The 15,320-nt window shown below is 50.4% G+C and overlaps 1 protein-coding gene across 3 annotated transcripts in view; it reads right to left on the bottom strand.

Moving 5' to 3' along the window:
* RECQL4 (RecQ like helicase 4) overlaps positions 1–15,320 on the bottom strand; it is a 219,395-nt gene that overhangs the window by 121,179 nt on the left and 82,896 nt on the right. For all 3 annotated transcript variants that reach the window (XM_068271053.1, XM_068271055.1, XM_068271054.1), the window contains exons 8-9: positions 5,175–5,274; positions 4,918–5,047 (exon numbers count right to left, since the gene is read on the bottom strand). In XM_068271053.1, the coding sequence (XP_068127154.1) occupies positions 4,918–5,047; positions 5,175–5,274 (230 nt within the window). The remainder of the gene's footprint in view (positions 1–4,917; positions 5,048–5,174; positions 5,275–15,320) is intronic.

Here is a 15,320-nt window from a genome sequence, read left to right as displayed (position 1 = left end):
ACGTATCTCTTTTTTATCTGCTTTCAGGTGTGATTTTTTAATTGCCCACACCTATTAAGCTACATAGACACACGCCTGATTTCTTCAAACTACGGGTCGGGGCGACCGTTTTGATGACAGTTTGCCCGTGTGGGTAGAGTCTGTCGGCAGGCTGATAAGGCTGGTTTTGACCGATCCAGCAAGCAGAGGGGGCAAAGGGAGCTTTTAAACATTGCTTTAATTAATGCTTCCCCAGGAGAGACTGATCTCCAGATTGTCCCATATGACAGCTGGAGAAGGGTCGTCCTCTGAGGCCTCTAATGCTGGGAACACACAATACGTTTTACCGTTACATAGATATGTTTGATTGATAAATTCCATCATGTCCGACATTCCTCTCCATCGTTTTACCGCTCGATTCCTCATAGAAGTGAATGGAAAAAGATATGAAGAACAAGCGGAAGATAAGAGAATTGAGCGGAAGAAAATGATCTAGCAGAAAATCGAACAGGAAAAATGTATCGTGTGTTCCCAGCACTACATTTATCCAAGAACTTGCACTCCTTCCCACCAGACCTAGTAAGAGCGTATTCAAGTTCAGGGTAAATAAAAAACAAAAAATTAGTGATTAACTTTAGTGTAGCAGTGTACTCTGCACAGGCCCATTAGTGATTGGCTGTAGTGTAGCAGTGTACTCTGCACAGGCCTGTTAGTGATTGGCTGTTGTGTAGCAGTGTACTCTGCACAGGCCTGTTAGTGATTGGCTGTTGTGTAGCAGTGTACTCTGCACAGGCCTGTTAGTGATTGGCTGTAGTGTAGCAGTGTACTCTGCACAGGCCTGTTAGTGATTGGCTGTTGTGTAGCAGTGTACTCTGCACAGGCCTGTTAGTGATTGGCTGTTGTGTAGCAGTGTACTCTGCACAGGCCTGTTAGTGATTGGCTGTAGTGTAGCAGTGTACTCTGCACAGGCCTGTTAGTGATTGGCTGTAGTGTAGCAGTGTACTCTGCACAGGCCTGTTAGTGATTGGCTGTTGTGTAGCAGTGTACTCTGCACAGGCCTGTTAGTGATTGGCTGTTGTGTAGCAGTGTACTCTGCACAGGCCTGTTAGTGATTGGCTGTTGTGTAGCAGTGTACTCTGCACAGGCCTGTTAGTGATTGGCTGTAGTGTAGCAGTGTACTCTGCACAGGCCTGTTAGTGATTGGCTGTAGTGTAGCAGTGTACTCTGCACAGGCCTGTTAGTGATTGGCTGTTGTGTAGCAGTGTACTCTGCACAGGCCTGTTAGTGATTGGCTGTAGTGTAGCAGTGTACTCTGCACAGGCCTGTTAGTGATTGGCTGTTGTGTAGCAGTGTACTCTGCACAGGCCTGTTAGTGATTGGCTGTAGTGTAGCAGTGTACTCTGCACAGGCCTGTTAGTGATTGGCTGTTATGTAGCAGTGTACTCTGCACAGGCCTGTTAGTGATTGGCTGTTGTGTAGCAGTGTACTCTGCACAGGCCTGTTAGTGATTGGCTGTTATGTAGCAGTGTACTCTGCACAGGCCTGTTAGTGATTGGCTGTTATGTAGCAGTGTACTCTGCACAGGCCTGTTAGTGATTGGCTGTAGTGTAGCAGTGTACTCTGCACAGGCCTGTTAGCGATTGGCTGTAGTGTAGCAGTGTACTCTGCACAGGCCTGTTAGTGATTGGCTGTAGTGTAGCAGTGTACTCTGCACAGGCCTGTTAGTGATTGGCTGTAGTGTAGCAGTGTACTCTGCACAGGACCGTTAGTGATTGGCTGTTATGTAGCAGTGTACTCTGCGCAGGCCTGTTAGTGATTGGCTGTTGTGTAGCAGTGTACTCTGCACAGGCCTGTTAGTGATTGGCTGTTGTGTAGCAGTGTACTCTGCACAGGCCTGTTAGTGATTGGCTGTAGTGTAGCAGTGTACTCTGCACAGGCCTGTTAGTGATTGGCTGTTATGTAGCAGTGTACTCTGCACAGGCCTGTTAGTGATTGGCTGTAGTGTAGCAGTGTACTCAGCACAGGCCTGTTAGTGATTGGCTGTAGTGTAGCAGTGTACTCTGCACAGGCCCGTTAGTGATTGGCTGTAGTGTAGCAGTGTACTCTGCACAGGCCCGTTAGTGATTGGCTGTAGTGTAGCAGTGTACTCTGCACAGGCCCGTTAGTGATTGGCTGTAGTGTAGCAGTGTACTCTGCACAGGCCTGTTAGTGATTGGCTGTAGTGTAGCAGTGTACTCTGCACAGGCCCATTAGTGATTGGCTGTAGTGTAGCAGTGTACTCTGCACAGGCCTGTTAGTGATTGGCTGTTGTGTAGCAGTGTACTCTGCACAGGCCTGTTAGTGATTGGCTGTAGTGTAGCAGTGTACTCTGCACAGGCCCGTTAGTGATTGGCTGTAGTGTAGCAGTGTACTCTGCACAGGCCTATTAGTGATTGGCTGTAGTGTAGCAGTGTACTCTGCACAGGCCTGTTAGTGATTGGCTGTTGTGTAGCAGTGTACTCTGCACAGGCCTGTTAGTGATTGGCTGTAGTGTAGCAGTGTACTCTGCACAGGCCTGTTAGTGATTGGCTGTTGTGTAGCAGTGTACTCTGCACAGGCCTGTTAGTGATTGGCTGTAGTGTAGCAGTGTACTCTGCACAGGCCTGTTAGTGATTGGCTGTTATGTAGCAGTGTACTCTGCACAGGCCTGTTAGTGATTGGCTGTTATGTAGCAGTGTACTCTGCACAGGCCTGTTAGTGATTGGCTGTAGTGTAGCAGTGTACTCTGCACAGGCCTGTTAGTGATTGGCTGTAGTGTAGCAGTGTACTCTGCACAGGCCTGTTAGTGATTGGCTGTAGTGTAGCAGTGTACTCTGCACAGGCCTGTTAGTGATTGGCTGTTGTGTAGCAGTGTACTCTGCACAGGCCTGTTAGTGATTGGCTGTAGTGTAGCAGTGTACTCTGCACAGGCCTGTTAGTGATTGGCTGTAGTGTAGCAGTGTACTCTGCACAGGCCTGTTAGTGATTGGCTGTTATGTAGCAGTGTACTCTGCACAGGCCTGTTAGTGATTGGCTGTTATGTAGCAGTGTACTCTGCACAGGCCTGTTAGTGATTGGCTGTAGTGTAGCAGTGTACTCTGCACAGGCCTGTTAGTGATTGGCTGTAGTGTAGCAGTGTACTCTGCACAGGCCTGTTAGTGATTGGCTGTAGTGTAGCAGTGTACTCTGCACAGGCCTGTTAGTGATTGGCTGTAGTGTAGCAGTGTACTCTGCACAGGCCCGTTAGTGATTGGCTGTAGTGTAGCAGTGTACTCTGCACAGGCCTGTTAGTGATTGGCTGTAGTGTAGCAGTGTACTCTGCACAGGCCCGTTAGTGATTGGCTGTAGTGTAGCAGTGTACTCTGCACAGGCCCGTTAGTGATTGGCTGTAGTGTAGCAGTGTACTCTGCACAGGCCTGTTAGTGATTGGCTGTTGTGTAGCAGTGTACTCTGCACAGGCCTGTTAGTGATTGGCTCTAGTGTAGCAGTGTACTCAGCACAGGCCTGTTAGTGATTGGCTGTAGTGTAGCAGTGTACTCTGCACAGGCCCGTTAGTGATTGGCTGTAGTGTAGCAGTGTACTCTGCACAGGCCCGTTAGTGATTGGCTGTAGTGTAGCAGTGTACTCAGCACAGGCCTGTTAGTGATTGGCTGTTATGTAGCAGTGTACTCTGCACAGGCCTGTTAGTGATTGGCTGTAGTGTAGCAGTGTACTCTGCACAGGCCTGTTAGTGATTGGCTGTAGTGTAGCAGTGTACTCTGCACAGGCCTGTTAGTGATTGGCTGTAGTGTAGCAGTGTACTCTGCACAGGCCCGTTAGTGATTGGCTGTAGTGTAGCAGTGTACTCTGCACAGGTCTGTTAGTGATTGGCTGTAGTGTAGCAGTGTACTCTGCACAGGCCTGTTAGTGATTGGCTGTTATGTAGCAGTGTACTCTGCACAGGCCCGTTAGTGATTGGCTGTAGTGTAGCAGTGTACTCTGCACAGGCCTGTTAGTGATTGGCTGTTGTGCAGCAGTGTACTCTGCACAGGCCTGTTAGTGATTGGCTGTAGTGTAGCAGTGTACTCTGCACAGGCCTGTTAGTGATTGGCTGTTGTGTAGCAGTGTACTCTGCATAGGCCTGTTAGTGATTGGCTGTAGTGTAGCAATGTACTCTGCACAGGCCTGTTAGTGATTGGCTGTTGTGTAGCAGTGTACTCTGCACAGGCCTGTTAGTGATTGGCTGTTGTGTAGCAGTGTACTCTGCACAGGCCCGTTAGTGATTGGCTGTAGTGTAGCAGTGTACTCTGCACAGGCCTGTTAGTGATTGGCTGTAGTGTAGCAGTGTACTCTGCACAGGCCTGTTAGTGATTGGCTGTTGTGTAGCAGTGTACTCTGCACAGGCCTGTTAGTGATTGGCTGTTGTGTAGCAGTGTACTCTGCACAGGCCTGTTAGTGATTGGCTGTAGTTTAGCAGTGTACTCTGCACAGGCCTGTTAGTGATTGGCTGTTGTGCAGCAGTGTACTCTGCACAGGCCTGTTAGTGATTGGCTGTAGTGTAGCAGTGTACTCTGCACAGGCCTGTTAGTGATTGGCTGTAGTGTAGCAGTGTACTCTGCACAGGCCTGTTAGTGATTGGCTGTAGTGTAGCAGTGTACTCTGCACAGGCCTGTTAGTGATTGGCTGTTGTGCAGCAGTGTACTCTGCACAGGCCTGTTAGTGATTGGCTGTTGTGCAGCAGTGTACTCTGCACAGGCCTGTTAGTGATTGGCTGTAGTGTAGCAGTGTACTCTGCACAGGCCCGTTAGTGATTGGCTGTAGTGTAGCAGTGTACTCTGCACAGGCCCATTAGTGATTGGCTGTAGTGTAGGGTTAGGGTTGTGTATGCTGTAGAGTTAGGGTTAGGTTCCTGTCATCCTACATGCAGTTTAGTAACTGTACCTTTCCCAGGACACTGAGATGCCCAGTGACCCATTTGTCCACAATGGAAACAGGTATCTCCGCTACGATTGGAATATTTTCCTCCTCCGCCGAAATGTTCCCCCTTTTTCTGCCACTTCTGCTTCCACATCTGACAAACAAGACAAATAAATATACAATATAAATGAATACAATATATATATACACACACACAATATGTAATATAGCGTAAGGAGGGGCCCTGCACGGTAATAACTCTACAGAAAGGTGGCGGATACCTGCTTCCTCAGCCGGCTGCCGTTCAGCACAAAGCTCTTCACATGGGACTTCTTCTTCAGATTGATGCGAACAAAGTTGTCATTTTTCCTCTGAGGTGCTCTGTGACAAAAAGGTGGAAGGAGTGAGGCATTTGTGCTGTACCACCCGCCCACCCGCTTACCACCTAGTCACTGCCCATAATCCATAGTGCTACTAAATATCCACCACTGGCAGCCATCACTAGAGGGGTAGCGATTCCACCAAGGTCCTGACCATCACTGAGCTCCATCCATACTCCTACAGTAACAATATGCACAAGTAGCAGCCAATACTAGAGGGACAGCTCTTCCACCAAGGTCCTGACCATGCGTACATTTGAATACGGCGCTGGTAGACTTGGGCGCAGGATCCAGCTGTTAAATGGCTGGTCCTGCTTCTGCACAAGTCCGGGGCGTTTTAATTACTATTCCCCCTCCAGGCCGACATGGATAGTGGGGGAATGAAATAATTCGGCTTCCAGCGATTGCTGGAGGCCGAATTATTGTGTTTTTTAAACAACTTCGGCTCCGTCTTCTGACAGCGCCGACGTTACTCACTGAGCGCCGCTATAGACTGATTCCCATTACAGTCTATGGCGGCGCTGGCTGCGCCCAAAGCTAGCAGCGCTGAAAAGCACTGCTCCGCCTGACCATCACTGAGCTCCACGCATACTGTAACAGTCCTAATATCCACCAGTGGCAGCCATTACTAGAGGGGCAGCTCTTCCACCAAGGTCCTGACCATCACTGAGCTCCACCCATACTCCTACAGTCCTAATATCCACCAGTAGCAGTCATTACTAGAGGATAAGCTCTTCCACCAAGGTCCTGGCCATCACTGAGCTCCACCCATACTGCTACAGTCCTAATATCCACCAGTGGCAGCAATTACCAGAGAGACAACTCTTCCACCAAGGTCCTGACCATCACTGAGCTCCACCCATACTCCTACAGTCCTAATATCCACCAGTGGCAGCCATTACTAGAGGATAAGCTCTTCCACCAAGGTCCTGACCATCACAGAGCTCCACCCATACTCCTACAGTCCTAATATCCACCAGTGGCAGCCATTACTAGAGGATAAGCTCTTCCACCAAGGTCCTGACCATCACAGAGCTCCACCCATACTCCTACAGTCCTAATATCCACCAGTAGCAATCATTACTAGAGGATAAGCTCTTTCACCAAGCTCCTGACCATCACTGAGCTCCACCCATAATCCTACAGTCCTAATATCCACCAGTAGCAGTCATAACTAGAGGATAAGCTCTTCCACCAAGGTCCTGACCATCACTGAGCTCCACCCATACTCCTACAGTCCTAATATCCACCAGAGGCAGCCATTACTAGAGGGACAGCTCTTCCACCAAGGTCCTGACCATCACTGAGCTCCCCCCATACTGCTACAGTCCTAATATCCACCAGTGGCAGCCATTACTAGAGGGACAGCTCTTCCACCAAGGTCCTGACCATCACAGAGCTCCACCCATACTCCTACAGTCCTAATATCCACCAGTAGCAATCATTACTAGAGGATAAGCTCTTTCACCAAGCTCCTGACCATCACTGAGCTCCACCCATAATCCTACAGTCCTAATATCCACCAGTAGCAGTCATTACTAGAGGATAAGCTCTTCCACCAAGGTCCTGGCCATCACTGAGCTCCACCCATACTGCTACAGTCCTAATATCCACCAGTGGCAGCCATTACTAGAGGGACAGCTCTTCCACCAAGGACCTGACCATCACTGAGCTCCACCCGTACTCCTACAGTCCTAATATCCACCAGTGGCAGCCATTACTAGAGGGGTAGCGATTCCACCAAGCTACTGACCATCACTGAGCTCCACACATACTCCTACAGTCCTAATATCCACCAGTGGCAGCCAATACTAGAGGGACAGCTCTTCCACCAAGGTCCTGACCATCACTGAGCTCCACCCATACTCCTAGAGTAACAGTATCCACCAGTGGCAGCCATTACTAGAGCGACAGCTCTTCCACCAAGGTCCTGACCATCACTGAGCTCCACCCATACTCCTACAGTAACAATATCCACCAGTGGCAGCCATGACTAGAGCGACAGCTCTTCCACCAAGGTCCTAGCCATCACTGAGCTCCACCCATACTCCTACAGTAACAATATCCACCAGTGGCAGCCATTACTAGAGCGACAGCTCTTCCACCAACGTCCTGATCATCACTGAGCTCCACCCATACTCCTACAGTCCTAATATCCACCAGTGGCAGTTATTACTAGAGCGACAGCTCTTCCACCAAGGTCCTGACCATCACTGAGCTCCAGCCATACTCCTACAGTCCTAATATCCACCAGTGGCAGCCAATACTAGAGGGACAGCTCTTCCACCAAGCTCCTGACCATCACTGAGCTCCACCCATACTCCTACAGTCCTAATAGCCACCAGTGGCAGCCATTACCAGAGAGACAACTCTTCCACCAAGGTCCTGACCATCACTGAGCTCCACCCATACTCCTACAGTCCTAATATCCACCAGAGACTGCCATTACTAGAGGGACAGCTCTTCCACCATGGTCCTGACCATCACAGAGCTCCACCCATAATCCTAATATCCACTACTGGCAGCCATTACTAGAGGGACAGCTCTTTAACCAAGCTCCTGACCATCACTGAGCTCCCCCCATACTGCTACAGTCCTAATATCCACCAGTGGCAGCCATTACTAGAGGGACAGCTCTTCCACCAAGGTCCTGACCATCACTGAGCTCCACCCATACTCCTACAGTCCTAATATCCACCAGTAGCAGTCATTACTAGAGGATAAGCTCTTCCACCAAGGTCCTGACCATCACTGAGCTCCACCCATACTCCTACAGTCCTAATATCCACCAGTGGCAGCAATTACCAGAGAGACAACTCTTCCACCAAGGTCGTGACCATCACTGAGCTCCACCCATACTCCTACAGTCCTAATATCCACCAGTGGCAGCCATTACTAGAGGGGCAGCTCTTCCACCAAGGTCCTGACCATCACTGAGCTCCACCCATAATCCTAATATCCACTACTAGCAGCCATTACTAGAGGGACAGCTCTTCCAAGCTGCTGACCATCACTGATCTCCACCCATACTTCTACAGTAACAATATACACAAGTAGCAGCCATTACTAGAGGGACAGCTCTTCCACCAAGGTCCTGACCATCACTGAGCTCCATCCATACTCCTACAGTCCTAATATACACCAGTGGCAACCATTACTAGAGGGGCAGCTCTTCCACCAAGGTCCTGACCATCACTGAGCTCCACCCATGAGCCTAATATTCACTACTGGCAGCCATTACTAGAGGGACAGCTCTTCCACCAAGCTCCTGACCATCACTGATCTCCACCCATACTCCTACAGTAACTCTATCCACAAGTAGCAGCCAATACTAGAGGGACAGCTCTTCCACCAAGGTCCTGACCATCACTGAGCTCCACCCATACTGCTACAGTCCTAATATCCACCAGTGGCAGCCATTACTAGAGGGACAGCTCTTCCACCAAGGTCCTGACCATCACTGAGCTCCACCCATACTCCTACAGTCCTAATAACCACCAGAGGCAGCCATTACTAGAGGGACAGCTCTTCCACCAAGGTCCTGACCATCACTGAGCTCCACCCATACTCCTACAGTCCTAATAACCACCAGAGGCAGCCATTACTAGAGGGACAGCTCTTCTTCCAAGGTTCTGACCATCACTGAGCTCCACCCATACTCCTACAGTAACAATATCCACAAGTAGCAGCCATTACTAGAGCGACAGCTCTTCCACCAAGGTCCTGACCATCACTGAGCTCCACCCATACTCCTACAGTCCTAATAACCACCAGTGGCAGCCATTACTAGAGGGGCAGCTCTTTCACCAAGGTCCTGACCATCACTGAGCTCCACCCATAATCCTAATATCCACTACTGGCAGCCATTACTAGTGGGACAGCTCTTCAACCAAGCTCCTGACCATCACTCAGCTCCACCCATACTCCAACAGTCCTAATATCCACCAGTGGCAGCCATTACTAGAGGGACAGCTCTTCCACCAAGGTCCTGACCATCACTGAGCTCCACCCATACTCCTACAGTAACAATATCCACAAGTAGCAGCCATTACTAGAGCGATAGCTCTTCCACCAAGGTCTTTACCATCACTGAGCTCCACCCATACTCCTACAGCCCTAATATCCACCAGAGGCAGCCATTACTAGAGGGACAGCTCTTCCACCAAGGTCCTGACCATCACTGAGCTCCACCCATACTCCTACAGTCCTAATATCCACCAGAGGCAGCCATTACTAGAGGGACAGCTCTTCCACCAAGGTCCTGACCATCACTGAGCTCCATCCATACTCCTACAGTCCTAATATCCACCAGAGGCAGCCATTACTAGAGGGACAGCTCTTCCACCAAGGTCCTGACCATCACTGAGCTCCACCCATACTCCTACAGTAACAATATCCAAAAGTAGCATCCATTACTAGAGGGACAGCTCTTCCACCAAGGTCCTGACCATCACTGAGCTCCATCCATACTCCTACAGTCCTAATATACACCAGAAGCAGCCATTACTAGAGGGACAGCTCTTCCACCAAGGTCCTGACCATCATGGAGCTCCACCCATACTCCTACAGTCCTAATATCCATCAGAGGCAGCCATTACTAGAGGGACAGCTCTTCCACCAAGGTCCTGACCATCACTGAGCTCCATCCATACTCCTACAGTCCTAATATCCACCACTGGCAGCCATTACTAGAGGGACAGCTCTTCCACCAAGGTCCTGACCATCACTGAGCTCCATCCATACTCCTACAGTCCTAATATCCACCAATGGCAGCCATTACTAGAGGGACAACTCTTCCACCAAGGTCCTGACCCTGAGAGCTATCTCTATCGCTAGGAGATAGTTCATACCTGTATGTGCTGGGCACCTGCTCCATAGGGCCAGCTCTGTATGTGCTGGGCACCTGCTCCATAGGGCCAGCTCTGTATGTGCTGGGCACCTGCTCCATAGGGCCAGCTCTGTATGTGCTGGGCACCTGCTCCATAGGGCCAGCTCTGTATGTGTTGGGTACCTGCTCACAGGGCCAGCTCTGTATTTGCTGGGCACCTGCTCCCGAGGGCCAGCGCTGTATGTGCTGGGCACCTGCTCCTCAGGGCCAGCACTGTATGTGCTGGGCACCTGCTCCACAGGGCCAGCTCTGTATTTGCTGGGCACCTGCTCCACAGGGCCAGCTCTGTATTTACTGCCCCAGGGCCCATCCTGTATTCATTGGGAACCTGCTCCTCAGGTTCCTCAAGCTTGTTATTCTGTACCCCGATATTTCTGATACCCTGTTGCCGAACCTCGGCTCGCTCTTAGACTCTGCATCTGACTCCTGATTCTGTACCCCGATATTTCTGATACCCTGTTGCCGAACCTCGGCTCGCTCTTAGACTCTGCATCTGACTCCTGATTCTGTACCCCGATATTTCTGATACCCTGTTGCCGAACCTCGGCTCGCTCTTAGACTCTGCATCTGACTCCTGATTCTGTACCCCGATATTTCTGATACCCTGTTGCCGAACCCTGCTTGTTTATTAGTCTCCGCCTCTGCGTTCTGAATCTGTACTGTATCTGTCCGTGTGTTACGACCTGGCTTGCCTGACTTCGAGAACTGACCTTACTGTTAGAGGCAGTTCCCAGATCTGTTAGTGACACTCTCTCCTAGGTGTCACTCACGTTCTGTCCTTCCTACGCTCCACCTGACTCCTCCCCCGGGAGAGTCCAGGCCTTCGGAAGGAACCTGTATTGCTGCAGTACTTCATACTGTACGGCACTTGTTTCTGAGGCTTAGTCCTCAAGGTATTACTGTTGCACCAAGCACTTACACTACTCAGGTGTTCAGAGGTTAGCGTTATATCGGATTATCGGTGATACTGCAGATCATCGATAATCGGGTATATTCTGCATTTTCGGTGATACTGCAGTTCACCGGTAATCAGACCCTCTCTCTGCTACACCGATCGTGACAGGCAGCTCTTCCACCAAGGTCCTGACCATCACTGAGCTCCACCCATAATCCTAATATCCACTACTGGCAGCCATTACTAGAGGGACAGCTCTTCCACCAAGCTCCTGACCATCACTGAGCTCCACCCATACTCCTACAGTAAAACTATCCACAAGCAGCAGCCAATACTAGAGGGACAGCTCTTCCACCAAGGTCCTGACCATCACTGAGCTCCACCCATACTGTTACAGTCCTAATATCCACCAGTGGCAGCCATTACTAGAGGGACAGCTCTTCCACCAAGGTCCTTACCATCACTGAGCTCCACCCATACTCCTACAGTAACAATATACACAAGTAGCAGCCATTACTAGAGCGACAGCTCTTCCACCAAGGTCCTTACCATCACTGAGCTCCACCCATACTCCTACAGTCCTAATATCCACCAGAGGCAGCCATTACTAGAGGGACAGCTCTTCCACCAAGGTCCTGACCATCACTTAGCTCCATCCATACTCCTACAGTCCTAATATCCACCAGTGGCAGCCATTACTAGAGGGTCAGCTCTTCCACCAAGGTCCTGACCATCACTGAGCTCCATCCATACTCCTACAGTAACAATATCCACCAGTGGCAGCAATTACTAGAGCGACAGCTCTTCCACCAAGGTCCTGACCATCACTGAGCTCCATCCATACTCCTACAGTCCTAATATACACCAGAGGCAGCCATTACTAGAGCTACAACTCTTCCACCAAGCTCCTGACCATCATGGAGCTCCACCAATACTCCTACAGTCCTAATATCCACCAGAGGCAGCCATTACTAGAGGGACAGCTCTTCCACCAAGGTCCTGACCATCACTGAGCTCCACCCATACTCCTACAGTCCTAATATCCACCAGTGGCAGCCATTACTAGAGGGACAGATCTTCCACCAAGGTCCTGACCATCACTGAGCTCCACCCATACTCCTACAGTAACAATATCCACAAGTAGCAGCCAATACTACAGGGGCAGCTCTTCCACCAAGGTCCTGATAATCACTGAGCTCCACCCATACTCCTACAGTCCTAATATCCACCACTGGCAGCCATTTCTAGAGGGACAGCTCTTCCACCAAGGTCTTTACCATCACTGAGCTCCACCCATACTCCTACAGTAACAATATCCACAAGTAGCAGCCATTACTAGAGGGACAGCTCTTCCACCAAGGTTCTGACCATCACTGAGCTCCATCCATACTCCTACAGTCCTAATATACACCAGAGGAAGCCATTACTAGAGGGACAACTCTTCCACCAAGGTCCTGACCATCATGGAGCTCCACCCATACTCCTACAGTCCTAATATCCACCAGAGGCAGCCATTACTAGAGGGACAGCTCTTCCACCAAGCTCCTGACCATCACTGAGCTCCCCCCATACTGCTACAGTCCTAATATCCACCAGTGGCAGCCATTACTAGAGGGACAGCTCTTCCACCAAGGTCCTGACCATCACTGAGCTCCACCCATACTCCTACAGTCCTAATATCCACCAGTAGCAGTCATTACTAGAGGATAAGCTCTTCCACCAAGGTCCTGACCATCACTGAGCTCCACCCATACTCCTACAGTCCTAATATCCACCAGTGGCAGCAATTACCAGAGAGACAACTCTTCCACCAAGGTCGTGACCATCACTGAGCTCCACCCATACTCCTACAGTCCTAATATCCACCAGTGGCAGCCATTACTAGAGGGGCAGCTCTTCCACCAAGGTCCTGACCATCACTGAGCTCCACCCATAATCCTAATATCCACTACTAGCAGCCATTACTAGAGGGACAGCTCTTCCAAGCTCCTGACCATCACTGATCTCCACCCATACTTCTACAGTAACAATATACACAAGTAGCAGCCATTACTAGAGGGACAGCTCTTCCACCAAGGTCCTGACCATCACTGAGCTCCATCCATACTCCTACAGTCCTAATATACACCAGTGGCAACCATTACTAGAGGGGCAGCTCTTCCACCAAGGTCCTGACCATCACTGAGCTCCACCCATGAGCCTAATATTCACTACTGGCAGCCATTACTAGAGGGACAGCTCTTCCACCAAGCTCCTGACCATCACTGATCTCCACCCATACTCCTACAGTAACTCTATCCACAAGTAGCAGCCAATACTAGAGGGACAGCTCTTCCACCAAGGTCCTGACCATCACTGAGCTCCACCCATACTGCTACAGTCCTAATATCCACCAGTGGCAGCCATTACTAGAGGGACAGCTCTTCCACCAAGGTCCTGACCATCACTGAGCTCCACCCATACTCCTACAGTCCTAATAACCACCAGAGGCAGCCATTACTAGAGGGACAGCTCTTCCACCAAGGTCCTGACCATCACTGAGCTCCACCCATACTCCTACAGTCCTAATAACCACCAGAGGCAGCCATTACTAGAGGGACAGCTCTTCCTCCAAGGTTCTGACCATCACTGAGCTCCACCCATACTCCTACAGTAACAATATCCACAAGTAGCAGCCATTACTAGAGCGACAGCTCTTCCACCAAGGTCCTGACCATCACTGAGCTCCACCCATACTCCTACAGTCCTAATAACCACCAGTGGCAGCCATTACTAGAGGGGCAGCTCTTTCACCAAGGTCCTGACCATCACTGAGCTCCACCCATAATCCTAATATCCACTACTGGCAGCCATTACTAGTGGGACAGCTCTTCAACCAAGCTCCTGACCATCACTCAGCTCCACCCATACTCCAACAGTCCTAATATCCACCAGTGGCAGCCATTACTAGAGGGACAGCTCTTCCACCAAGGTCCTGACCATCACTGAGCTCCACCCATACTCCTACAGTAACAATATCCACAAGTAGCAGCCATTACTAGAGCGATAGCTCTTCCACCAAGGTCTTTACCATCACTGAGCTCCACCCATACTCCTACAGCCCTAATATCCACCAGAGGCAGCCATTACTAGAGGGACAGCTCTTCCACCAAGGTCCTGACCATCACTGAGCTCCACCCATACTCCTACAGTCCTAATATCCACCAGAGGCAGCCATTACTAGAGGGACAGCTCTTCCACCAAGGTCCTGACCATCACTGAGCTCCATCCATACTCCTACAGTCCTAATATCCACCAGAGGCAGCCATTACTAGAGGGACAGCTCTTCCACCAAGGTCCTGACCATCACTGAGCTCCACCCATACTACTACAGTAACAATATCCAAAAGTAGCATCCATTACTAGAGGGACAGCTCTTCCACCAAGGTCCTGACCATCACTGAGCTCCATCCATACTCCTACAGTCCTAATATACACCAGAAGCAGCCATTACTAGAGGGACAGCTCTTCCACCAAGGTCCTGACCATCATGGAGCTCCACCCATACTCCTACAGTCCTAATATCCACCAGAGGCAGCCATTACTAGAGGGACAGCTCTTCCACCAAGGTCCTGACCATCACTGAGCTCCATCCATACTCCTACAGTCCTAATATCCACCACTGGCAGCCATTACTAGAGGGACAGCTCTTCCACCAAGGTCCTGACCATCACTGAGCTCCATCCATACTCCTACAGTCCTAATATCCACCAATGGCAGCCATTACTAGAGGGACAACTCTTCCACCAAGGTCCTGACCCTGAGAGCTATCTCTATCGCTAGGAGATAGTTCATACCTGTATGTGCTGGGCACCTGCTCCATAGGGCCAGCTCTGTATGTGCTGGGCACCTGCTCCATAGGGCCAGCTCTGTATGTGCTGGGCACCTGCTCCATAGGGCCAGCTCTGTATGTGCTGGGCACCTGCTCCATAGGGCCAGCTCTGTATGTGTTGGGTACCTGCTCACAGGGCCAGCTCTGTATTTGCTGGGCACCTGCTCCCGAGGGCCAGCACTGTATGTGCTGGGCACCTGCTCCTCAGGGCCAGCACTGTATGTGCTGGGCACCTGCTCCACAGGGCCAGCTCTGTATTTGCTGGGCACCTGCTCCACAGGGCCAGCTCTGTATTTACTGCCCCAGGGCCCATCCTGTATTCATTGGGAACCTGCTCCTCAGGTTCCTCAAGCTTGTTATTCTGTACCCCGATATTTCTGATACCCTGTTGCC

Source organism: Hyperolius riggenbachi, chromosome 2, assembly GCF_040937935.1.
Source record: "Hyperolius riggenbachi isolate aHypRig1 chromosome 2, aHypRig1.pri, whole genome shotgun sequence".
Lineage (NCBI taxonomy): Eukaryota > Metazoa > Chordata > Amphibia > Anura > Hyperoliidae > Hyperolius > Hyperolius riggenbachi.
Note: the sequence above shows the minus strand (reverse complement) of the source record. Positions and strands in the feature narration are given on the sequence as shown.